At 42.5% G+C, this 27738-nt stretch overlaps 1 protein-coding gene and 1 long non-coding RNA gene across 4 annotated transcripts; both read right to left on the bottom strand.

The window, feature by feature from the left end:
• Positions 1 to 3558: 3558 nt before the first annotated feature.
• Positions 3559 to 15242, bottom strand: LOC121562123. Of its 3 annotated transcripts, none has more exons than XR_005999411.2 (4): positions 15202 to 15242; positions 4044 to 4103; positions 3813 to 3839; positions 3559 to 3689 (listed from the first exon to the last, which is right to left on the bottom strand). It is a non-coding gene; the product is annotated as an uncharacterized LOC121562123 (long non-coding RNA). The 3 variants fall into 3 exon arrangements; XR_005999410.2 differs by lacking the exon at positions 15202 to 15242 and adding an exon at positions 9415 to 9553; XR_005999409.2 differs by lacking the exon at positions 15202 to 15242 and adding an exon at positions 9420 to 9553.
• A 3017-nt stretch (positions 15243 to 18259) lies between these two features.
• Positions 18260 to 25989, bottom strand: LOC121562126 (butyrophilin subfamily 1 member A1-like). Its single transcript, XM_041874493.2, has 5 exons — positions 25883 to 25989; positions 21433 to 21495; positions 20768 to 21115; positions 18783 to 18947; positions 18260 to 18676 (listed from the first exon to the last, which is right to left on the bottom strand). Exons 1-5 carry the CDS (start codon positions 25890 to 25892, stop codon positions 18501 to 18503), a joined length of 762 nt encoding a protein of 253 aa, XP_041730427.2. The 5' UTR covers positions 25893 to 25989; the 3' UTR covers positions 18260 to 18500.
• Positions 25990 to 27738: the final 1749 nt, after the last annotated feature.

Below are 27738 nucleotides of genomic sequence, written 5' to 3'. Positions count from 1 at the left end.
ATAGATGGATGCTGTTGATTGAGACGCAGCCCATGCCTAAACTCATGGATTTTGATGGGGATTTTTGTTAGTATGTTACTTAGATTGACACACAGGTGCGTCTATAGACTCTTATTAACTCTTTAGACCCCAATATAACTCTAGAATGCTGCTGTAGATTACTGAGAATTTTCAAGGTAATTTTTTTAATATTTTCTCACACATTTCAAAGAAACAGACATTGCTCAAAAACAAAGAACAAATGACAATTACAAGTGAACTTAGTTTTAAAGAGCACAACCTCTTCTTTAATATGACACCACATTCATGTCAATAGGAATAACACTCATTTTATCTTCCATTGTGTATAGACACTCACTATCAAGAAATGATTAACACAACAAAAAACCCACAGTATTTAAATTACTCCCTCAAAATGTACCAAATATACTATATTGTACAAATATTTAAAAAATAATCCAAAATGTGACCAGAGGACAATATTCAGAAAGTATTTCAAAACCCACACAATGTAGGCTATTGTATTGACAAAGACTCTTACTACTTATTCAGAGACTATTTCAAAATGTAGATAACCTCTCTCAAAAAGATTTAGTACAGACAAGGTCTGACACAAAATGTAGAAATAGTAGCCTACTTTGACAACAATTCAGTGAATTGGATGTGGACAGGTTGGTGTTAAACACCAGATATAAAAAATACTCCTAACACTTTTAAAAACAACTTAAAAACCCCTGCCTCTGTCACATTAGGCCCAGGCTGTGTGGTACAAGGGTGAATGGTGGGACTTGGGGCAGATGCACCCCATGGAAACATAGGCTCTACTCTCGGGTGTGCGCTCCCTCTCCATCTGCTTCTTCCTCTCCCTACTCCACCTCCTCTCCCTCTGCTTCCTGCTCTCCATGTTCATCTTCATGTTAATCTCCCTCCACTCTCCTTTCCCTCCTCTACAGTCTCCTCTTTCTCTCTCCCTCCACTCTCCTCTCTCACTCCACATCTCTATTCCTCCTATCATCAGAGCCCTGACACTCCACATCCCTTCCCTCGCTTTCACTGACCTAAAGGAACGGACTAACAGAGGGAGAGGGAGAGAGAAGCGGAGCAACAAATAGGATACAATTGTGGTCAGGAATATCATCTCTCTCTCCCCATCTCAAAGTAAGTGGCACAACGGTTTATAGATTCAACACATCAACTATTGCTTATTTATGTTGAAAATAAAAGATTACAAAGATGACACTGTGCAATTTAGCCAAAAAGGTTTAGAATAATTCTTCATCTATTTCGATGGGCATAGTTAGCTGGTTGTCTTTGAGACTATCAAGTGACAGCATAGCGAGCGAAGCACAATGTTGCCTCCAACTCTTGTTTTCTTGCCTGACAGACTAACTACAGAGTTCGCCAATGTTAGCTGATTAGTTATGAAACTGGGACAGTTTCCAAATGAATTGCATCGGTAGAATCAGGACAAAACAAGCAACTTATTAGCCGGCTACGTAAACAAATATCACTGCAACTCAATATCATATGAGCTCCACTGCGCGGGCATCTACCCTAACATGACCGCTAAGCTGTCAAAGAATAGGAAAACGAGGCAATGTATAGCATATGAATATCTGTACCTAGCAAACATGACAAACCATGACCTAAGCCCAACAGATAAAAACAAATTACTCTAATATCCATTTTGGTAGCTAGTTAGCTGGTTTTCTGTATATCTAGCTAGTGAAAGTGACAGCTGAGGTTGACGCTTCTCAAGCGCAGCCCAAATTTACCGCCACACACAACTTTTCTTGCCTGACAGACTAGCTAGATAGCTACAGCAAGCAGCTTGGGCCGTTTCGATATGAATTACATCGGTAGAAACAATACTTGTTAGCTGACTATATACCAACTAGTTAGCTGACTATGTACAGCTAAACACTGAAACTATTTCCATGAGACAGAGAGCAATCATTCAAGCTCCTGCTTCACTGCTGATGTGCTTGCCTGTACCAACCAAATGATTATGACAGGATTTGCTAATCTGAGAGCTATTACCCAAGTTTCACAGCATCAAACATCAACAACCCCAAACATATATCTGCTGTTCACTAATTTCATTCACCTCGACATAAATCGCTTTCAATGTGCAAGGGCGTGTCCGAATCCATATCACCAACCAACATAGATACAGCCTCTTCCACAGTGTAAAGACATGGCCGCGTTAGGCGCCGTCATTTTGAGTAAGTAATTTATTTTTATTTAAAAAATCTAAATGACAGCATACCCTGTTTCCAGTTTATGTTTCATGACAACAGCCATGTGAATACGACAACAGGTTGTTAGCAAGTTAATTCCGCAATATTATTGTTTAAAAAAGAAGGCCTTTCGCGGCCGTTATAGTAATTTAAAGAAAGGCCGTTGACGGCCACTATGGGTTCTAAAGGTTTAACTGTAGTTAGACAAGCTAGCTACTCTAACTTGATTGATGGCCTGAAATGGCTTCTTGGTAGCTAGCGATGCGGTTGTTAGATTGGGAACCTATCTGGGTTCCCAATTTCATTGCTAGGTGGCTAGCAGTATTACAGAGAAACATATATTTTTTTTACAGGACAAATCCGAGGTAGCACGTGCCCCTGTGCCCCTATGGGCATGACGCCTCTGTTTACTAAATGTGAAATAGCACCTTTGAATTCTACAAACAATAACAGAAGAGTGGGAATAATAACTTAGTCCTCCCTCTCCCATAAACTCCCCTCCCTTAGTCTGAGTGTCTGTACTTCCACTATCTCCCTCTTCATCAAACCACACCCCCCAAGGCTTACTCATTTACTAAATGTTGATGAAAATCAGACTTCAGTCTCCTATGTCAGAGGATGCGCAATTGTATGGGTATGTCAGTCTTTTTCATTACTGGCATCCTGGTCCAGTCTGTTCAATGCACTGAATAGACCACCCGACTGGACGTGTTGCACTGGAGTTTTGAAAATTACATTAATTCAATATCTGGTTAGTTTATGTCAATACAGAACTCAACAGCATTGTTGAGATTCAAATTTCAAGTATAATGTGTTTATGCAGCTGATTTACCTGTTTGTGTCTCAGAGTGTTACAATGGGATTTTATTTATTATTTCTTTCCACCTTTGTCATCCAGAGTCATTTAACTGTTAAGGAATTTGTCACGGAACCCAGGGCTGAATACAGCTAAGAATGTGCTAGACGACACAATGTTAAACAAACTGTAGAGATGTGCCTTTGATTCAGCATTATAAAAGGAAAGCATCTGTCTGTCACAATCTAAGAACACTCCCAGTGATGTAAGAATTTTTTCTCCAGATTCTGGTAGGTCTAATAATATGAAAGGACTTTCATTTCCAGATACTGGCATTTGAGGGTCATCAGGGACATAATAACCTTTTCCTTCTTCATATGTAACAACCCAGAAACCGTTCTCAGGGGTTAAGGGGACAACAGCCCTTGACTGAGTGGCTTCGTATGTGGCTACACCAACATACCATGACTGTTTCTCTTCCTTCAAAATATTATCATCCCTCACCTTCACTTCCCAGTATAACTGTCCGGAGCGGAATCTGTCCTCACTAAAGACATGAAGAGTCATGGGAACATCAGTTACTTTTGACTTCATTTTACTTGCATACACGTCTAGGTTAGGGTGAGCAGACTTTGGGTCCAGAGTGATTTCCACTAAAAAAAGAGAATAAGATTTGGTGAATTCATTCACTCACATGGTTTGCTGATATGGATGTAACTTGATGAAGGTACAGCCATGTAATGATATTATGTTAGTTCTTTGATCATGTGTCCTACCTTTGAATCTTTTCACTTCGCCCCATGCTGTAAATGAACAAATCAAATCAGATAGATATTTATCCACTAATCTTATCAACTGAAAATAGACATTGGGTTGCACCACCTTTCTTCTTATGGGTGTTCAATAAATGCTAATAACCCTGAATGACTGTGCTTGTGGGGTGAATAAGTTCTAAAAACCTAGAAAAAAACATTCAATAATGAAAAGGTATGTCAATATAAATTTACCTTTTGGTACATTTACATCTTTCTGTGTAGTTGTTTCCTTGGCAGTTTGCATACCACATTCTGCATGAGTAAAACATATGATTATTGACATAGTTTATTATTGATACGTAATATAAATAAACCATATTGATCGATCTATATGATCGATGCATGATACATTACTCATTGAGTTAAATCCTTAGCCGCTACATTCATTTTTTGACTTATAATGAATGATATGTACTATTGATTCTCGAAGACTATTACATTTTACATTTTTAGTCATTTAGCAGACGCTCTTATCCAGAGCGACTTACAGTTAGTGAATACATATATATATTTTTTTTTATACTGGCCCCGTGGGACTATAACTTATAAATGCCTCATGAACTTAGTTCAACTGTCTTACCACATCAGAGCCCAAAATATAAGATTTACTCCAATGTTTTTTAAACAATGTAAATGTAAACAAACACTGTATAGCCTCAAAACACGGTTAAAACTTCCCTGGAAACCCGACGTTGAATTCCATTGAATTCTGTTTGGGCAGAAATGAGCGTTTGAATCAGGAAAGTTTCCTCTCATGACTGTTTCTGTATGATAAGTTGGATTAAGGAATAAAGACAGACACCAATGTTCAGTTCAATAGCCTTGTTGAGCCTTGTACAAATCCCTACGCGTGGAGTCTGGGGGAACAGTCCAACTAGTCGATTACCTATCAACTAGACTCCGTAACATCATCCTTTTCAATAGAAAGTGCAAACATAACGGCATAACATTGCGTTCTTAACAGTCAAGTCATAACAATTGAAAAGCATGACATTTTCTTTTACTTCAGCTGTCATCTTCCTTTTTTAATTTTTTTTTTTATTATTTTTTTTAATTAATTTTTTGAAATATATTTTTTTAAATTAACAGACAACAAGTTAAGTCTCTTGCTTACAGAGTAAGCCTGTCCGGTGGCTTGCACAGCCGACCCACCCGTGAGTAAGTATTGGCTCTGACAGGGGTAGGATTAGGGCCACGAGCTGGAGAGTTTGGTGGGGTAGAAGCTTCACCTTCAGTTGGCTCATGTCTCAATTCTGCACCCCTTACCCTTAGGCCTGGACTGTGATCCAGCTCATCTAAGTGAGTGTATGGCATGTTCTGGTTTGTCTGCTCTGCTACGCGCAGATCCACCCGATTGCGACGATAGAGGGAGCCACCAACATCCACCAGGTAAGAACGTGGTGCAACTCTCTGTAGGCATGTGCCCAGCCTCCAAAGTCCTGTGTGGTCTCCCGGCAGCGGTTTCATCCTTATAGTTTCACCCACCTCCAGCTCTGGTAGGTCTCGAGCAGTCCGGTCGTAGAAGCACTTAGCGAGCTGCTTTCTGTGACGCAGTTTGTCCGTGGACGCCAACCATGACGCAGGGCTCAAGTAGCTTGTTAGCTACGGGGATAGTAGTCTTCAGACGTCTGGACAGAAGGCGTTGTGCTGGGCTGCTGTCCATGTTTTCGGTGGGTGTGTTCCTCCACTGTAAGATCGCTTTCCATGGGTCGTTGCTGTCGCGCAAGGCCCTGCTTAACAGGTTTTTTTGCAATCTTGACAGCTGATTCTGCCTTGCCATTTGCTTTTGGGTGTCTTGGAGAGGAGGTCACGTGGTCAAACTCCCATTCTGAGGCGAAACGCTTGAACTGTGCAGTGAATTGTGGGCCATTGTCCGTGATTACCTTGTCAGGCTGACCTTGCCTTGCAAACTGCGCCTTGCAGCGCTTTATGACCGTCTCTGCGGACAAGTCAGGGAGCAGTTCAATTTCCCAAAAGTCAGAGTAATGATCAACGAGGAGAAGATAGTCCTTTTGTCTGTGGCTGAATAAGTCCATGCTGATGATTTGCCAGGCCCTTGTGGGCAGTTCGTGTGACATCATGGTTTCCTTTTGCTGTTCATGAGCGTACTCGTTGCATGTGGTACAGTTGCTGACAAAGTCTTTAATTTCTGCTTGCATGTTTGGCCAGTATAATGTTTCACGAGCCTGACGGTAGCATGCGTCACCTCCGACGTGACTGGAGTGTATGCGGGTAAGCATCTCTGGACGTAGTGATTTGGGAATAATGACCTTCTGACCTCTGAACAAGACGCCATTTTGCACACTGATCTCATCTCGAAAGGTCCAGTATTCTCTCACTGTGAAAGGTGTCTCCTCTTTCAGATATGGCCAACCTGCTAGAGCCATGGACTTCAGTGACTGTAGGTGTTCGTCCTTGTCAGTATGTTGCCTGATCTGGGCTAGGCGGTGATCTGTCACGTTTAAGTAGTCTGCCTGATTGATCTGTTGAACATCTTGTTGTTCCTGCTGTAGCGAGCAGATGGCCTGCCGCTGATAGGCAGTGCCTCTACCTGTACATTGTGCTGTTGCCCTGCTCAGTGTGTCGCTGATGTACATCTCAGGTCCTGGCTTGTAAATGACCTTCAGGCTGTAGTTTTGCAGAGTCAGGAGCATACTTTGAAGCCTCTTGGGCGCGTTGAGAGAGGTTTACTGAATATGGCAATGAGTGGTTTGTGGTCAGTTTCAGCGGTGACCAGCTCTCGACCATATAAGTAGTGATGGAATCGCTGGCAGGAGAAGACGATGCTGAGGCACTCTTTCTCAATTTGTGCATAGTTTTGTTCGGTGGGGGTGAGCGCTCTCGAGGCAAACGCAACGAGCTGGCCTTCCTGCATAAGGCAGCATCCAAGTCCCCCTTTGGCTAGAGTCGCTCTGGATTGTGACAGGCTTCGTGACGTCGTAGTAGCGCAACACTGGCATGGATGAAGCCAGAGATTTCATCTCCTGCACTGCGGCCTCGTGCTTGGGTAGCCAGTGCCATGGTGTGTCTTTGTCCAGCAACCGGCGCAGAGGCTCACAGACTGCTGATAGGTGTGGCATGAACTTTGCAAGATAGTTTGCAAAGCCGATGAGACGCTGTACTCCTTTTGCATCAGACGGGTTTGGCATGTCGAGGATCGCTTGGACCTTGTCTGGGTCCGGCTTCAGGCCTTTTGCCGAGAGAATGTGGCCATGGAAGTGGACGTCTTTCACCTTGAACTGCAGCTTCTTCAGGCCAAGACGAAGCTTAACTGATCGGCAGCGCTCCATCAGTGCCAGGAGCTTCACATCGTGGTCGCGTTCTGCTTCTTCGTCTGTTTCACCACAGCCTACGATCAGGATATCATCGGCGATGGGTTCAATGCCCTTGAGCCCAGCCAGTAACTCGTGCTGCTTGCGTTGGTATACCTCAGGCGCCACTGAGACACCAAACGGGAGCTTGAGCCAGCGTTTCCGACCCCAGGGGTCCAGAAGGTAGTCATGAAGCTGCTTTCTTCGTCCAGCTTGCATTGAAGGAATGCATCTCGGGCATCCACCAAGGTGAAAATCCTGGCCTTGGGAAGCTTACAGAGGACATCCTCTAGTGTCGGCATGATGTAGTGGGATCGTTTCAGTGCTTGGTTCAGATGCTTTGGGTCGATGCAGACCCTCAGCTTCTCTGGTTTTTTCACTATGACCATATTGCTGATCCAGTCAGTTGGTTCAGTCACAGATGTCATGTGGCCATCGGCCTCGTACTTGTCCAGCTGGGCCTTCACAGCCACTTTCATTGCAATGGGCACATTGCGAGGAGCACACTGGACTGGAGTAATGCTCTCATCCACTTCAAAGTGTACCTCCCCAGGCACTGATTCAACGGGCATGTTGAATACATCGTCATATCTGCTGAGTAGTTGTTCTTTGGACAGGGGTCCATGCTGGACATGATCCACAATGTGCAGGTCATTTGGTACAGTGAACTGCATCAGTCCCAGGCGTTCGCATGTAGAGCCTGAGAGGAGAGGATTTTGACTGGTTTTCACAATCTCGAACTCCAGCTTGTGTTTGCGTCCCCGAATAACACATTCGGTCTCAAAGGTGCCCATAGAGCTCATTAGTTCTCCTGAGTACAGCTTTAGTCTAGTATCGCTGGGAAATAGATGTGTGTCAGGTGCCAGATTGATTTTGTCTTTGTAGCTCATTACGTTGCATGTAGCACCCGAATCCAGTTGACATTGTTGTTGCTTGTTGTGTAATCGTAGTGTCACAAACCATTTCTTCCCTCTTGAGTGTACAGCCCCAATGGATTCATGCATGTAAATGTCACTTTCACTGTTCAGCTCTGAACATTGAGTAACATCATCAACACAGTGAATCTTGCCCTCACTCACCCTTCTTTTGCTTTTGAGACACACTTTTGCAAAGTGATTATTAGTTCCACAAGCTCTGCATGGTTTTCCATAGGCCGGGCAGTGCTCTTTGCCACGTGTGTGTGTATTCCCACAGTATTTACATGCTACGGGGCTCTCTGTGTTCACCGTTCGTGGTGAATTACTCTGCCTCGATTGGTTTTGTCTGAATGTCTGCCTAGCAACAGCGTGAACAGTATCAACGTCGGAGCGTGGGGTTTCCGTTTCCATTGCTCTCATTCTCATGTCAGTGACTTCAGCAGTGCGGCACATTTCGATGGCAGTTACTAATGTTAAGCCTCTCTCTCTCAGTAGACGCCGGCGCGTATTCTCATTTGCAATTCCCAGTACTATTTTGTCACGAATCAGTTCATCTTTCAATCCCCCGTATTCACAAGTGGCGGATTTCTCTCTCAAACGGGTTACAAAGTTGTGTACTGACTCACCCTCTTCCTGTTTGCAGCTTCCGAAAACGAACCGCTCGTAGAATTACGTTTCTGGCGGGTTTGAAGTAATTCCCCAATGCATCCAATATAGCCTTTGCATCACACTGTTGTCGTGCCGTGAGGGTGAGATTGTGCCGGTAGATATGCCTGCATTCGCTGCCCATTAAACTCCTCAGAGTTGCCGCTTGTACCTCGTTGGGTTTCTCATGTAGACCGGTCGCCAGCGCATAGTCCTCGAATTCATCCCTGAAGTTGTCCCAATTAGTATTCCAGTCCCCTGTGAGAAGCATGTGATTTGGTGGCGGAATGTTCGCTGCCATAGCAATGGAATAGGAGATTTCTTTGTCTTCAGTCATGGAGGTAGGTAGTGATGCTAGCTAGCCAGCTAACACGAGTTGATCAGTGTTGTGAGTAGGAAACGGCTTGTGTTCGCATATGGAACGTAACTGCGCCTATACTGTACTTAGCTACAAAAATAACAAACGTGTGTTTTCCGAGCCACTTCTGATACCATGTTTCTGTATGATAAGTTGGATTAAGGAATAAAGACAGACACCAATGTTCAGTTCAATAGCCTTGTTGAGCCTTGTACAAATCCCTACGCGTGGAGTCTGGGGAACAGTCCAACTAGTCGATTACCTATCAACTAGACTCCGTAACAATGACCTCTACAAGCCAGAATGTTGAATAAATGTATATTTAAACGTACTTTACCGGTGGTCCGTGCGGTTGGTCCTTTTGGCGGTAGGAATTTGAGACAATATATCCACAGGAAACTATAATTACATCAACTTTTCAAAGCGCTGGTAGTGCTTTCAGATTTCTTTCACCTGAAGCATACGCACAAGATAAAAATACATGCACGAGACGCATGCATACTTGCCGAGCTCGTGCACGTGTTTACATGGTTCTGCGCATGCTTCAGGTGATAGAAATCTGAAAGCACTACCAGCGCTTTGAAAAGTTGATGTAATTACAGTGGGGAAAAAAAGTATTTAGTCAGCCACCAATTGTGCAAGTTCTCCCACTTAAAAAGATGAGAGAGGCCTGTAATTTTCATCATAGGTACACGTCAACTATGACAGACAAAATGAGAAAAAAAATCCAGAAAATCACATTGTAGAATTTTTTTATGAATTTATTGGCATATGATGGTGGAAAATAAGTATTTGGTCAATAACAAAAGTTTCTCAATACTTTGTTATATACCCTTTGTTGGCAATGACACAGGTCAAACGTTTTCTGTAAGTCTTCACAAGGTTTTCACACACTGTTGCTGGTATTTTGGCCCATTCCTCCATGCAGATCTCCTCTAGAGCAGTGATGTTTTGGGCTGTCGCTGGGCAACACAGACTTTCAACTCCCTCCAAAGATTTTCTATGGGGTTGAGATCTGGAGACTGGCTAGGCCACTCCTGGACCTTGAAATGCTTCTTACGAAGCCACTCCTTCGTTGCCCGGCGGTGTGTTTGGGATCATTGTCATGCTGAAAGACCCAGCCACGTTTCATCTTCAATGCCCTTGCTGATGGAAGGAGGGTTTCACTCAAAATCTCACAATACATGGCCCCATTCATTCTTTCCTTTACACGGATCAGTCGTCCTGGTCCCTTTGCAGAAAAACAGCCCCAAAGCATGATGTTTCCACCCCCCATGCTTCACAGTAGGTATGGTGTTCTTTGGATGCAACTCAGCATTCTTTGTCCTCCAAACATGACGAGTTGAGTTTTTACCAAAAAGTTATATTTTGGTTTCATCTGACCATATGACATTCTCCCAATCCTCTTCTGGATCATCCAAATGCACTTCAGACGGGCCTGGACATGTACTGGCTTAAGCAGGGGGACACGTCTCGCACTGCAGGATTTGAGTCCCTGGCGGCGTAGTGTGTTACTGATGGTTGGCTTTGTTACTTTGGTCCCAGCTCTCTGCAGGTCATTCACTAGGTCCCCCCGTGTGGTTCTGGGATTTTTGCTCACCGTTCTTGTGATCATTTTGACCCACGGGGTGAGATCTTGCGTGGAGCCCCAGATTGAGGGAGATTATCAGTGGTCTTGTATGTCTTCCATTTCCTAATAATTGCTCCCACAGTTGATTTCTTCAAACCAAGCTGCTTACCTATTGCAGATTCAGTCTTCCCAGCCTGGTGCAGGTCTACAATTTTGTTTTTGGTGTCCTTTGACAGCTCTTTGGTCTTGGCCATTGTGAAGTTTGGAGTGTGACTATTTGAGGTTGTGGACAGGTGTCTTTTATACTGATAACAAGTTCAAACAGGTGCCATTAATACAGGTAGCAGTGGAGGACAGAGGAGCCTCTTAAAGAAGAAGTTACAGGTCTGTGAGAGCCAGAAATCTTGCTTGTTTGTAGGTGACCAAATACTTATTTTCCACCATAATTTGCAAATAAATTCATTAGAAATCCTACAATGGGATTTTCTGGATTTTTTTTTCTCAATTTGTCTGTCATAGTTGACGTGTACCTATGATGAAAATTACAGGCCTCTCTCATCTTTTTAAGTGGGAGAACTTGCACAATTGGTGGCTGACTAAATACTTTTTTTCCCCACTGTATACTTTCCTATTTTTTTTTTTTTTAACAATACAAAACATACACATACAAACGTCAGCATACAAATGCACATAAAACATCAATGACATAACACCTGCTCAGACCCACCTGGTCAAACCCCCATCTCCAGAGCCCACATCACTTTCCAACACATGGCCTCAAACTGCACCATTTTGTTACTCTCCGTCGCCCACGCACTTTCAACATTGAGTTCATAAAACATCTGACCTTTCCATTGTGTTAATGATGGAGGATTGGTTAATTTCCAGTTTTTAAGTATCCGTTTTTTTTCAAGATAATTGATGACAAAAGTATCGTCTAACCCTTCGGGTATCTCACTGCACTCATCTGCCATGTCTTGAAATATGCAGACAGACGGATTAAAAGTACATTTACATTGTAATACTTCAGACAGCCAACTTTCTAACTACACCCATACCTTTTGGACTTTATAGCATTCCCAGAAGGCATGGATTATTGAGTCATTGTTAGTTTTACATGACTCTGCCAATGTGCTGTAAATTTGTGAATTTTGTCTCTTCTATAATAAACGATATAGTTTATACTGGATTAAGCGTACAGTTTTAACTGTAATTTTGTTAGTTGTGTTCCAACATTCTCTCCATCGTGTGCCAATATCAGTTATTTTTCAATCTTGGTTCCAATAGTCTATATTTTTTTTCTAAGAGATTGTCAGTTGGAAAGGCTTTCTGCAAGGTATTGTATATCTTACCTACACTACCGGTCAAAAGTTTTAGAACACCTTCTCATTCAAGGGTTTTTCTTTATTTTTTAAAATGTTCTACATTGTAGAATAATAGTGAAGACATCAAAACTATGAAATAACACATATGGAATCATGTAGTAACCAAAAAAGTGTTAAACACATTTGAGAGATTCTTCAAATAGCCACCCTTTGCCTTGATGACAGCTTTGCACACTCTTGGCATTCTCTTCACCAGCTTCACCTGGAATGCTTTTACAACAGTCTTGAAGGAGTTCCCGCTTATGCTAAGCACTTGTTGGCTGCTTTTCCTTCACTCTGCGGATCGACTCATCCCAAACCATCTCAATTGGGTTGAGGTCGGGGGATTGTGGAGGCCAGGTCATCTGATGCAGCACTTCATCACTCTCCTTCTTGGTCAAATAGCCCTTACACAGCCTGGAGGTGTGTTGGGTCATTGTCCTGTTGAAAAACATATGATAGTCCCACTAAGCCCAAACCAGATGGGATGGCGTATCGCTGCAGAATGCTGTGGTAGCCATGCTGGTTAAGTGTGCCTTGAATTCGAAATAAATCACAGACAGTGTCACCACACCATAACACCTCCTCCTCCATGATTTACGGTGGGAAATACACATGCAGGGATCATCCGTTCACCCACACCGCGTCTCACAAAAACACGGCGGTTGGAACCAAAAATCTCCAATTTGGACTCCAGACCAAAGGACACATTTCCACCGGTCTAATGTCTATTGCTCGTGTTTCTTGGCCCAAGCAAGTCTCTTCTTCTTATTGGTGTCCTTTAGTAGTGGTTTCTTTGCAGCAATTCGACCATGAAGGCCTGATTCACACAGACTCCTCTGAACAGTTGATGTTGAGATGTGCATGTTACTTGAACTCTGTGAAGCATTTATTTGGGCAGCAATTTCTGAGGCTGGTATCTCTAATGAACTTATCCTCTGCAGCATTCCAGTGGCGGTCCTCATGGGAGCCAGTTTCATCATAGCACTTGGTGGTTTTTGCGACTGCACTTGAAGAAACTTTCAAAGTTCTTGAAATGTTCCGTATTGACTGAACTTCATGTCTTAAAGTAATGGACTGTCATTTCTCTTTGCTTATTTGAGCTGTTCTTGCCATAATATGGACTTGGTCTTTTACCAAATAGGGCTATCTTCTGTATACCCCCTACTTTGTCACAACACAACTGATTGTCTCAAACACATTAAGAAGAAAAGAAATTCCACAAATTAACTTTTAAGACGGCACACCTGTTAATTGAAATGCATTCCAGGTGACTCCCTCATGAAGTTGGTTGAGAGAATGCCAAGAGTGTGCAAAGCTGTCAAGGTAAAGGGTGGCTATTTGAAGAATCTCAAATATAAAATATATTTTGATTTGTTTAACACTTTTTTGGTTGCTACATGATTCCATATGTGTTATTTCATAGTTTTGATGTCTTCACTATTATTCTACAATGTAGAAAACAGTAAAAATAAAGAAAAACCCTTGAATGAGTAGGTGTTCTAAAACTTTTGACCGGTATTGTATATTGTGAATATCCTTTACTGACTCAAATAGGATTCCCTCAAGATTGCTCTGATGTTCAAAAGATTTCAAATCAAAATGTTCTGATATGAAACTTTTAAGTTGCATGTATTTGAAAATATCTACATTGGTCAGTCAAAAATGGCTTTCTAATTTTGTCATGGAAATACATTTATTTCCTAAGTTATTTACGATTTCTATGCCTTTAGTTTTCCATGTATACCAATTTATCGGTGAATTCTTAAAAGCTATCCATATGGTTGTGTTTTTCGGGAGTGATATTGGTTCTTGTAGAATATGTGTCATTCATATTGGTTCTTGTAGAATATGTGTCATTTTCTTCCATGTTGTTATAGTGTTCTTAACTATGAAGTTGTTAATGTTCTTAGCTTTATCCTTTGAAAATAGACATGGAAAAGATTCTGGGGATGAGCATGCTTATCTTCAATATGTACCCATTGTTCCTCTAGTGCATTTAATTATATGTAAAGTAAAATCCTTGGGTGGCGAGTTGATACAATTCCAAGTCTAGAAGGTTAAAACCTCCCTCAGACTAAGGAAGATGTTAATCTTTCTTTTTTATTCTATGAGCTTTATTTGCCATACAAAGTCTGTTATGACCGAGTATACTTTTTAAAGAATGTCTTCAGTGGGGTAATTGATATTACCAAGAATAAATATCCAAACTTTGGGAGCCATGCCATTCTGAAGAGGTTAATTCTACCTGTAAGATTTATGGGAAGATTATTCCATTTAATTAGATCTGCTCTCATATTTTTGAGTAATAAAATAAAGTTATTTTTATATCATTGTTGTTTGTTGTCACTTATTAAGTAAGTGTTTTATATTTTTTGTGGTCCACTTAAGGGATTGCTGTAGATCATGAGTAATTTTTTTCCCCTTTGCCATTATTCTGTTTCTTTTTTTTCACATTCATTTTATATCCTAAGATTTTAGAGTATTCTGTAAATATTTTTAGCAAGGGGGTCATTGAGTTTTCTATATTGGTCAGGTATATCAGGAGATCATCTGCAAATAAGTTTAGTTTATATTCATGTTTACCAATACTGATACCTGTTATCTTTGGGTCTGACTCATGTCTAATTGTTTCTGCAAGTGGTTCAATTGCCAGTGCAAACAGGAGGGGAGAGAGAGGACATCCCTATCTTGTGCTCCTTTTCTAAAGCAATTTCATCAGATAATGTATTACTTGTGTATATTTTTTGCTTTAGAACATTTATATAATATTTGTATTTATTATTTCAGCTGGAATGTAATTATACTTTCCTGTGGATGTGTTGTCTCACATTTCTACTGCCAAAAGGGCCAACCGCATGGACAACCGTAATGTGGTAAAGTACGTTAAAATATATTTGTATTCTACATTCTGGCTTGTAGAGATCATGAGAGGAAACGTTCCTGATTCAAACGCTCATTTCTGCCCTTAGTACAATTCAGTGCAACTCAACGTCAGGTTTCCAGGCAAGGTTAAAACTACAATTTTGATATCATGGATGGTCAGTCCTTGCATCCGTAGCTCTGTGTATGAATTTGAGAGTGGTTACATTTATACAGGCCCACGCCTTAGCTTTTAACGAAAACAGAGGTGGGGTGAACACTTTGTTATTGTTTCAATTAAAGACTCTTTAATGGAACAGTACCTTCATTTGGCACTTGACTTTTACCTACTTCACCTGGAGATGTATAAGAAACAGAGTGTCATAGTAAGAAATACCATTTGAAAATAGAAAATCTATTTAATTTGAACACCACCTTACTGAGTTTAATTCTAAACGATTTTAGTAAATTTCTAATTAAGTGACACATATTATTTAGCTAATGTACTGTAGATATACAGTATACACAATTTTTACATCAAATAATCAACAAACATAATCTTCACTACAAAACACAATAAATGCTCAGTCAAGTTACCTTAGCAATGTTAAATAAAAATATAATTAAATAATAAACAAAATGTACCTGCGACAAGAGCTGTTTCTTCTATTAAAAGAAGAAGACATTACAAAAAAAAGAAACCAAATATGTTAAAATCATGTTATAATATGTGTAGAAATACACACAATAGTAAAACATATAGAAGTAATACCTGGCCTCTCAGTAGACTCTGTTTTATCTGAAATAAAATGAAACTAATATTAATATAGGTAGGTCATGCAATATTACTTTGTTAAAATGTATTGTATTATATCAGGGATATTTTCAATGTTATCATCAAACCTAATATTATAAAGCGGCAAATCCTAACTTTCACTTAAGTTGAATTTTCACAAAGTCTCCAATTGACATCTATGCATGTTGAATTTTCACAAAGTCTCCAATTGACATCTATGACATCTATGCATGACAAGTGAAAATGTTACTTAAGTGGAAGTTAAGATTTGCCCCTAAATGATTAGACAACACTTAATACCGTCTGCATAGACTGTTCACATTTAATTGAATATGTGTTAGCTTGTTGACATACCAGTTTTTTTGTTCCAGATGAAGAGCCCAATGACAGTAAAGACTAGCAGTAAAATAATCAGAGTTGTGATGAAGGCTCCAAGACTCCAATGTCCTATACAAGGATTTATTAAACCATTAAACATTTTACATTTAAACAAATCTGTATTTAAAATCTGAAGTAAGTCTTATTTCCCAAGTTTATGATCTTGTCTTTTGGTAGATACAGTAACTCGAGACAACATGTTAGAGGTCTTCACCGGTCCACCTGTACCCGAAAGGTCGGGTTGGACCTAGTTGTCATGGGTCTCTGGTATTTGTAATTATAACCGATTTGCCCGTAAGGACCTGTACAGACCCGAACGCGACTGGTGACGTAGAGAGAGAATGAAAATGTCTTGCTTTTCACGAAAGTGGTGCGTGAAGCTTGCTGTTGTTGCCGGCCAATCACAAGTCATCAAAAGCATCACTATAGTAAAAGAGCCTCCCCGTGTGGCAAGCGAGTTAGGAGATACAGGTAATTGCCAAAATAAAGGAAACACAGACAAAGTGTCTTAAAGGGGAATAATGACAAATTTCGAAAATGTGTCTAAGTTCCTAAACCCCTCGAACTCGTTGTTGGACTGTCTGTCAAAGTGCAGACCTCTCTCACTCAGGGAGAGTTAGAGTGAAAGCTATGCCACAGGGTTATGCAGCCCCCCACTCACTGCAGCGCTAGATAGAACTTTGTGGAAAAACAGAAATCTCCGAAAAAAATAAACATTCTGTCACAGTGAAAATACTAAATTGGGGAAGTCCAATCAATTGTGAGATATTTTATGTGATGAATTTGGGTCGCGGGTTCACAATTTGATCTTTTCTGAGATCTAACATGGTCATACCATGGAGATGGTCATACCATGGATAATTTTGCTATTTGAATTTGAATTTTAAGACCCTTTAGGTATGAAAAAAATAACGATTTGATAAAATATTGGATTTGGCATTTACTACTATAGTCCATTTGCATTTTAGTCATTTAGCAGACGCTCTTATCCAGAGCGACTTACAGGAGCAATTAGGTTTAAGTGCCTTGCTCAAGGGGACATCAACAGATTTTTCACCTTGTCGGCTCGGGATTTGAACCAGCGACCTTTCGGTTACTGGCTCAACGCTCTTAACCGCTAGGCTACCTGCTTCCATAGAACTGCATTGAATAACACATTCATAAATGGCAAAACAGACAGTCAAAAACATTTATCATAAGGAATAAGGTTTTGACATGTCTGTACTATATCTAGGATATATAAGAAAGCAACATTGTTGAATACCCGTTTCTTATTGGCTAGAAGGGCATTCTAGAATGGACATTAAAACCAGATAACGGGACAGTTGGAAAAGATATTGGGACACCTTGCAATCATGACGCAACAAGCGCATACACATGCAGACCGTACTGGCTACAAAGTTACAGAAAGCTAAACCAACAACCACACAAACTAAAATTGGATACATTGCAAACACAGGTCCAAAGAGAAAATGTCATTACTTCCATACCTTCATTCATTTTTTAAACCGCTACCGGGTTACCTTCAGATGAGTCCCGTGACACTTGTGGGGGTCGTACAAACTGAAAAGAACATTGTGTTTGTGAGAGCCTCATCTTTCCATATAGTGGTCATATTAGTTTGTAGCCCAAACGGTTCGAACGCGACACACAGAAGTTGGCACAGATGATACCGACTTCAGACAAGTCCCGTGGGGCTTGTGGGAGTCGTAGAGCAAGACATCATGTTTGTGAGAGTCTCATCTTTCCATAGAGTATTAGTTTGCCACTTTCCATTGCATTTGCGTATGTAGTGGATTGAGACGCAGCCAATACACATAAAACGATCTCTATCTTAAACAGACGGATTTTGATTGGTCTTTTTTTATTATGTTGCGTCAATCAACTCTTAAGGATGAATTAACTCAGGAATCACACATGTGGAAGCACCTGCTTTCAATATACTTTGTATCCCTCATTTACTGAAGTGTTCTTTATTGTGTCAGTTACCTGTTGATCATATCTAATTAATGGAATATGGAATTAAAATGACGGAATTAAAAGGTAAATGAGAAAGATAGACTACAATGACCAATATCTATGGCAGCTAGAAGTTAGTCTAACTAGTGCGAGTCGGCTTGGTTGCTGTTTCTCTCTCTCTCTCCCTGCCTGGACCCGCATTACTCACACGCACACAGCCCCTCCCCCTGCTAGAGTGGCTCCGTTTCTCTCTCCATCGCGCTTTAACAGCTCCAGTTAAGTTCTTTTGCTGCTTCCCTCAGATTGGATCAGACCGGGTCTGGTTGTCCTTGGGTCCGTTCAGACCAAGTCTCTATCTTTTAAGAATTAATTTATTCAGGTAGGTGTCCGTGTAGGAAAGCCCAAGGTCCATTTCACAACAGGTCCAAGTTTTTTTTGTTGACTGGTTTGTGGGTATAATTAACTTATTGTGTTAAGTTGACTAAGATATTAAATGATGAGATACTGATTAAGATTTCTGAGATTCTCACTCTCCGTTGGAGCTCTGGGCAGGATTCTACTCTCCTTCTTCACCTCCTCAGACAGAGAGACTGTACAGGAGAGCCAATCGGAGTCTGAGGGAGAATACAGCAGCCAACTACTCACACTCACCAAGCCCTGAGGATCTGAAACAGAGAGCATGGGGGGGATATACACACTTATTCACAGACAGACAGACACAAACAGCCGTACATAGTTGCAGTAATGATCCAGACTAGTGTCTGCAATAACCTGGAGTGTTGAGTACTTCTTGTCCATTTCTGATCTCTGTCCCCTCTTTGTTTCTCCAGGTGAGTGTAGGTTGTGGTGACCATCTCTCTGATGAACAGGTAACGTTCACCTGACTTCCTCCTCCTCTTGCTTCAGCAACAGAGACCACTGGGGTACCACCTAGTACTAATGGCCAGATGAGGCGGGAGGTGGGGCAAATTACAACCGTGAGGACAATGATTGTGAGAATCTATTTAATTGTGTGCATTACATTTTCCCCTGGGTTACTTTAAACTTGCATAAACAATTGCCACCTTCTCTCTACATTTCAAAGAGAGAGATCACCCAAGTTACGAAATGGCATATTGGTTTCCTTACCCTGTAAGCAGTGTTAGACTGCCACTTGTCCATAGACTGCTTACAGACTAAGTAAACCAATGTCATTTTGTGAACTATTCCTTTAAACTAAAGTTACAATATCCGTTTCACTACAGTATTGTGAATATTACAGTATATTTGCAGTGCAACTGTTCTGTCTGTCCTACACACACAGCTAAACACAGTGCCTTCAGAAAGTATTAACACCCCTTGACTTTTTCCACATTTTGTTACAAAGTGGGATTGAAATGGATTTAATTGTCATTTTTCTGTCAACAATCTGCACAAAATACTGTCAAAGTGGAAAATAAAACACTAATATATCTTGATTAGATAAGTATTCAACCCCCTGAGTCAATAGGTTAGAATCACCGTTGGCAGCAATTGCAGCTGTGAGTAAGCTGGGTAAGTCTCTAAGAGCATTGCACACCTGGATTGTACAATATTTGCTCATTATTCTTTTAAATTCTTCAAGCTCTGTCAAGTTGTTTGTTGATCATTGGCCTTGTGTTTTAGGTAATTGTCCTGCTGAAAGGTGGATTTATCTCCCAGACTGTTGGAAAGCAGACTGAACCAAGTTTTGCTCTAGGATTTTGCCTGTGCTTAGCTCTATTCTGTTTATTTTTATCCCAAAAAATGACAAGCATACCCATAACATGATGCAGGCACCACCATGCTTGAAAATATGAAGTGTGGTACTAAGTGTTTTGTTGAATTTGCCCGAAACATAACGCTTTGTATTCAGGACAAAATTATATTTTATTTACCATATTTTTTGCAGTATTACTTTAGTGCCTTATTGCAAACAGGATGCATGTTTTGGAATATTTATTTTCTGTACAGGCTTCCTTCTTTTCCTTCTAGTATTGTAAAGTAAATACAATGTTGTTGATCCATCCTCAGTTTTCTCCTATCACAGCCATTAAACCATACAACTGTTTTAAAATCACCATGGTGAAATGCCTGAGCAGTTTCCTTCCTCTCCAGAAACTGAGTTAGGAAGGGCGCCTGTATTTTTAGTGTGGCTGGGTGTATTGATACACCATCCAAAGTGTAATTAATAATTTCACCATGCTCAAAGGGATATTCAATGTCTGCTTTTCTTTTTTTTACCCATCTACCAATAGGTGCCCTTCTTTGCGAACCATTGGAAAACCTCCCCGGTCTTTGTGGTTGAATCTGTGCTTGAAATTCACTGCTCGACTAAGGGACCTTACAGATAATTGTATGTGTGGGGTACAGAGATGGGGTAGTGATTTAAAAAGAATGTTAAACACTATTATTGCACACAAAGTGAGTCCATGCAACTTATTATGTGACTTATTGAGCACATTTTTACTCCTGAACTATTTTAGGCTTGCCATAACAAATACTTGTTGACTCAAGACATTTTAGCTTTTCATTTTTAATTAATTTGTAAACATTTCTAAAAACATAATTCCACTTTGACATTATGGGGTATTGTGTGTAGTTCAGTGACACAACATTTCAATTTAATCCATATAAAATGCAGCCTGTAAAACAACAACATTTGGAAAAAGTCAAGGGGTGTGAATCCTTTCTGAAGGAACTGTAGCTACCCATTCCACACTGTCTACACAAGCACAGTGCAGTCTTCAGTCCCTTACCATTTACTGTGAGGAAGACACTGGCCTTTTCATACCACTGGTCACTGGTGACTTGGCATATATACTCCCCCCTGTCTTCCAGTGTGACCCTCTCCAGTCTCAGGGACACATTCCCTCTCTCCAGCCCCCCAGTTAGAGACACCCTGCCCCTGTACTGGGGGTCCACAGGGGCTTCCTGGATCTTGTGATCTTTGTACAACAAGGCAGGTTTGTTGAAGTCACCGGACCGGTACCAGCGCACCTCCAATGGCTCCGCATTGAAGAGAGGTGAGAGTTCACAAGCCAGAGAGACCGAGGAGTTCAACGCGGTCAAGATCAGACCATGAGGGACCATCAAAGTGAAAACCGCTGAGATAAGAGTGAGATGTAGAGTGCTTGTAAGAGGGTGTGAAAATTAGCAATTTATATAGGGCATTACAACACTTTGCTTCATAAGGGACTTACAGCCTGGTCTTAATCCTCTATAAATGTGGTTATAGATGTTGATGAGCAGTTATTACCACCTACTGTATGTGGTGCATTGTAATGCATTATGTATAGCTCATAAGGCATACATGTGTTTATAATGCATTATGAAGAGGGTATAAGTTTTAATGAAAAAAGCTAAGACAGTTATATGGAAGAAATCAATGTTTTTGCAACTATTAGACCGTTGATGTGCTCACCTGGACTTTGAGCTGCCATGCGAACTGTCAGAGCTGTCAGTGTCATCAACCTCAGCCACAGACCTGTGTTAAAGATAAAGGACATCCTATTGATGACAATATCATCATAACTGCAGTTATTATAAGACATTTAATCTATTGCGTCAATAAACACGTACAGTAGTAGGGTACAACACTGGTATGTTCAGATAAAAATATATTGAGTAGAACAGACATGCCTCTAGGTAGAGTATAATGGAATTTCTTTCTGCAATGTTCAGTATGTCGCACCCTCCTGAATATGACCCTAGTCATTTGATCCAATTCCACATTGTTTCTCAAAGCTAAAACCATTAGGTCATACAGCCAATGTGCAGGAACCATTGAACAAATAGACTGTGTTATACTGAACTTTGGACCATAAGACGTTGGACAAGTTAAATTACAGTGCATTCGGAAAGTATTCAGAACCCTTGACTTGTTCCACATTTTTTACATTTACATTTTAGTCATTTAGCAGACGCTCTTATCCAGAGCGACTTACTGTTAGTGAGTGCATACATTTATTTTAATTTTTTTCATACTGCCCCCCCGTGGGAATCGAACCCACAATCCTGGCGTTGCAAACGCCATGCTCTACCAACTGAGCTACATCCCTGCTGGCCATTCCCTCCCCTACCCTGGACAACGCTGGGCCAATTGTGCGCCGCCCCATGGGTCTCCCGGTCACGGCCAGCTACGACAGAGCCTGGATTCGAACCAGGATCTCTAGTGGCACAGCTAGCACTGCGATGCAGTGCCTTAGACCACTGCGCCACTCGGTTCCACATTGTTACGTTACAGCCTTATTCTAAAATTGATTTTAAAAAGCTACACACAATACCCCATAATGACAAAAACTGGTTTTTAGAATTTTGTGCAAATGTATATAAAAAAAAAAAAACTGAAATGTCACATTTACATAAGCATTCAGACCCTTAACACAGCATTTTGTTGAAGCACTTTTGGAAGCGATTACAGCCTCAGGTCTTCTTGGGTATGACGCTACAAGCTTGGCACACCTGTATTTGGGGATTTTCTCCCATTCTTCTTTGCAGATCCTCTAAAGGTCTGTCAGGTTGGATGGGGAGCGTCTCTATGTATTAGGTAATAAGGGTTTTGTCAAAGGACAACACTACTGGCAAGTGGAGGTAAAGGATAATGGTTGTCTCTGAAAAACTGTCATGGTATGTTGGTGTAACAATAGTGGAATCGGCTGTTCCTCTTCAAAATAAAAGTCCCTAATTGAAAGTAGTGCAAACGGATACAAATAGTGAAATCATGCCCTATTTGGACTAGATGATGCTAAATAAGGTTGGAAATCACCTCCCCAGTCAGCCTATCGTGCGTTTTGACATTCATATTCCACTGTACAGCCTTACCTACAGATTGTTGATCCATTATATAGGTTATCATATAATTCTGGACTAAGATTGAACCGTACTACACCGGCTCCAACGCTCGTCGGATGTGGCAGGGCCTACAAACTATTATAGACTACAAAGTGAAGCACAGCCGCGAGCTGCCCAGTGACACGAGCCTACCAGACGAGCTAAATTATTTATATGATCGCTTCGAGACAAGCAACACTGAAGCATGCATGAGAGCATCAGCTGTTCCGGACGACTGTGTGATCACGCTCTCCGTAACCTTTAAACAGGTCAACATTTACAAGGCCGCAGGGCCAGACAGATTACCAGGATGTGTACTCCGAACATGCGCTGACCAACTGGCAAGTGTCTTCACTGACATTTTCAACCTGTCCCTGACTGAGTCTGTAATACCAACATGTTTCAAGCAGACCACCATTGTCCCTGTGCCCAAGAACACTAAGGTAACCTCCCTAAATGACTACAGACCCGTAGCTCTCATGTATGTAGCTATGAAGTGCTTTGAAAGGCTGGTCATGGCTCACATAAACACCATTATCCCAGAAACCATAGACCCACTCCAATTTGCATACCGCCCAAACTGATCCACACTGCCCTTTCCCACCTGGACAAAAGGAACACCTACGTGAGAATGCTATTCATTGACTACAGCTCAGCATTCAACACCATAGTGGCCTCAAAGCTCATCATTAAGCTAAGGACCCTGGGGCTAAACACCTCCCTCTGCAACTGGATCCTGGACTTCCTGACGGGGCGCCCCCAGGTGGTAAGGGTAGGTAACAACACATCTGCCACGCTGATCCTCAACACGGGGGCCCCTCAGGGGGTGCGTGCTCAGTCCCCTCCTGTACTCCCTGTTCACCCATGACTGCATGGCCAGGCACGACTCCAACACCATCATTAAGTTTGCCGACGACACAACAGTGGTAGGTCTGATCACCGACAATGATGAGACAGCCTATAGGGAGGAGGTCAGAGACCTGGCCGTGTGGTGCCAGAATAACAACCTCTCCCTCAATGTGATCAAGACAATGGAGATGATTGTGGACTACAGGAAAAGGAGGACAGAGCACGCCCCCATTCTCATCGACGGGGCTGTAGTGGAGCAGGTTGAGAGCTTCAAGCTCATTGGTGTCCACATCACCAACAAACTATCATGGTCCAAACACACCAAGACAGTCGTGAAGAGGGCACGACAACGCCTATTCACCCTCAGGAGACTAAAAAAATGTGGCATGGGTCCTCAGATCCTCAAAAAGTTCTACAGCTGCACCATCGAGAGCATCCTGACTGGTTGCATCCCTACCTGGTATGGCAACTGCTCGGCCTCCGACCGCAAGGCACTACAGAGGGTAGTGCGTATGGCCCAGTACATCACTGGGGCCAAGCTTCCTGCCATCCAGGACCTCTATACCAGGCGGTGTCAGAGGAAGGCCCTAAAAATGGTAAAATACTCCAGCCACCCTAGTCATAGACTGTTCTCTCTGCTACCACACGGCAAGCGGTACCGGAGCACCAAGACTAGGTCCAAAAGGCTTCTTAACGGCTTCTACCCCCAATCCATAAGACTCCTGAACAGCTAATCAAATGGCTACCCAGACTATTTGTTGGTTAAGGGCTTGGAAGTAAGCATTTCACTGTAAGGTCTACACCTGTTGTATTTGGCGCATGTGACAAATACAATTTGATTTGATGTGATTTGATCAGTCTACTCAGTGACACCCACAGAACACAATTGTGAACAGTTTTAAAAAATATTAGCATTGTAGCTCTTATTGCGGAACTTTAACTGTTGGGAAATCACCACACTATCCTACCTATTGTGCATATTGACATGTACAGCCTTTTGTTTAATTTATATAACAACATTCCAACAGTGTTTAGCCTTCTCTAGTCCAATTGTGACATGATATCACAATCTTTGTAAGTTTTAATGGGGGACTTTTATTTTGAAGCAAACCACCGATTCCACTATTGTTGCTCACGCTAATGTTGTTCACGACACACACGTCGTCTGTGCCACATAATGTGCGCACCACTACGTTGGCAAGACAAAAAACTACAGGAAAGATGGTCGTTTAATGTGAGAGAATCAACGATGTTACGATTTTAAAAGTCATGTAGTGTAAACTGGGCATTAGGGAATTACTTTGTGTTAATCCATTTATTCACCTTTTTACACTAACTTAAATGTTTTCCATCCAACAGAGACAAAAAAAACGAATTAAAGGTAATTAATGAACATTCATCACCATGTAATATGACATAACACTGACAATCATGCTTAATTTCTTACAGTTTGGTTTGCAATATATTTACCTAAGTATGTTTATTACAAATGTGCATTAATCTTTGAGGTAAAAAAAAAAAGCTTTACATATATTTTCCACACAATTTAAATTGTAGGCTCTGTGTTTTCTATTTACTTGGTATTTGTTATATGCAGATTGGCAGGTGAAATAATTCAAAGGTAGGAAAAACAATCCATGGCAAGATTAGTGCATGTTTATGTTATGTTTAACACAATTGTTGTATAGGCCTAGATTACATGGCTTTAGTCAGTACAGCGGGAAGGTAGAGGTGGAATACGGATAGTAGGGGCATTAGTTTTTGCAGAGTTGCCAAAAACCGGAAATTCCGGTTTTCAGGGGACATGAGAGTGCCTGTGACAGGACTTCTGCTGCTTCTCGTTCTTAAGATTTGTTTTTGCATCTTTTACTTTTGGTTTTGTACACCAGTCTCAAACATTTGAAAATACAATATTTTTGGTTACGGAAAATATTATTTATAGCGGTTTAGATGGTACAATGATTATCTACACTATAATTGCTTGTTTGTCACATAAATTGAAATTGGACAAGCTATTAGAATTTTAGCAACCAGGAAATGGCGGAGTGATTTCTTCATAGTGCCTTTAAAACAATAAAGCAGCATGTCTTTCTAAATACAATTAAACAAGGGGAGGAGATGAGAGAAAGTGAAGGGAGATACACCATTCTTAAAAGAATGATAGTAGTTTATCTGGTGAAATTCATTTCTACCTGAATGCATGATCCCTCTCCTTCAATTTCCAGCTGTTGTAACAAAGTTATCTTCGGCTTTGGAATCTTCAGATGACACTATGGATTCATGACCAGTTGACATATCCACAGTGTATGTTAATTCTACTTTGTAAGCGAGAATGAAGATAGAACAGCTTCTTGTCACGCCCTGGCTCTGGGGACACTTGTATGTTGAGCCAGGGTGTGTAAGTTCTATGTGTTTTGTTCTATGGTGTATTCTATGGGTGATATTTCTATGTTGGCCAGAGTGGCTCCCAATCAGAGGCAACGAGTGTCAGCTGTTGCTGGTTGTCTCTGATTGGGAGCCATATTTAAACTGTCTGTTTTCCCGTTGGTTTGGTGGGATCTTGTTTCTAGTTGGTTTGTGTTAGACTGTGAACTGTCACGTTATCGTTTTGTTTATTTTGTCATTATCTAGCTAAATAAAGAGTATGTTTGCCTGCAACGCTGCGCCTTGGTCCTCCTCTGTTCCCGACGAGCGTGACAGAAGATCCCACCAAGACTGGACCAAGCAGCAAGTCCAGGAGCCATCGCCTGAGAGATCTCTAGCGGATCTCCTTCGCCTCCTCGACTGGGTCAAGCCATGTGAGGAAGAGAGGGGCTTGACGTGGAAGCAGAAGGGCGAAAGGCTGGCAAAAAGTATGGAGACCTGGTCCACGGGTAGGAGTGAAGCCCATAAAATTTTTAGGGGGGGGCTAACGCCGTGGGACGACGGGCAGCAGGAGACCGCGACAGAGCAGCCCAGCGGGTTGGCAGAGGAGGCCGCCAGGTTACGGGGGCCACTGGTCGAAGAGGGGAAGGAAGGTGTAGAGGCACGGCAAGATGTACTGGGGTGTGTTACCAGTCCGGTCCGGCCCGTTCCTGATCCCTGCATAGGGCCAGTGGTGTGTGTCCCCAGTACGGTCCGGCCTGTTCCTGTTCCTCGCATCGAGCCTGTGGTGCGCGTCGCCAGCCCGGCCCGGCCTGTTCCTGCTCCCCGCACCGAGCCTATGGTGCGCGTCGCCAGCCCGGCCCGGCCTGTTCCTGCTCCCCGCACCGAGCCTATGGTGCGCGTCGCCAGCCCGGTCCGGCCCGCTCCTGTTCCCCACACCAAGCCAGTGGTGTGCGTCGCCAGCCCGGTCCGGCCCGCTCCTGCTCCCCACACCAAGCCAGTGGTGTGCGTCGTCAGTCCGGCACGGTCCGTGCCTGTTCCCCACACCAAGCCAGTGGTGTGCGTCGCCAGTCCGGTCCGGCCCGCTCCTGCTCCCCACACCAAGCCAGTGGTGTGCGTCGTCAGTCCGGCACGGTCCGTGCCTGTTCCCCACACCAAGCCAGTGGTGTGCGTCGCCAGCCCGGTCCGGTCCGCTCCTGCTCCCACACCCAAGCCAGTGGTGTGCGTCGTCAGTCCGGCACGGCCCGTGCCTGTTCCCCACACCAAGCCAGTGGTGTGCGTCGCCAGTCCGGGCCGCTCCTGCTCCCCGCACCAAGCCTATGAAACGCGTCGTCAGTCCGGCATGGCCCGTGCCTGTTCCACCGGTGCCTGGTCCGGCACCGGTCAGCTGCTTCACGCCGGAGCTAGAGCAATCCGCTCCACCAGTGTGCAGTCCAGCTCCGGTCAGCGGCACCAGACCGGACCAGGGGTACTTTGGGGGGTTGGAGTGGGGATCGGAGCCGGGACCGCCGCCAAGGCGGAGTGCCCACCCGGTCCCTCCCCTGTGGTATTTAGTTGACGCGGTCGGAGTCCGCGCCTTTAGGGGGGGGGTACTGTCACGCCCTGGCTCTGGGGACACTTGTATGTTGAGCCAGGGTGTGTAAGTTCTATGTGTTTTGTTCTATGGTGTATTCTATGGGTGCTA

The sequence above is a fragment of the Coregonus clupeaformis genome, unplaced genomic scaffold (genome assembly GCF_020615455.1).
Source record: "Coregonus clupeaformis isolate EN_2021a unplaced genomic scaffold, ASM2061545v1 scaf0513, whole genome shotgun sequence".
NCBI lineage: Eukaryota > Metazoa > Chordata > Actinopteri > Salmoniformes > Salmonidae > Coregonus > Coregonus clupeaformis.
The sequence above is the reverse complement of the archived record's forward strand: the minus strand, read 5'-3'. Positions and strand labels throughout refer to the sequence as shown.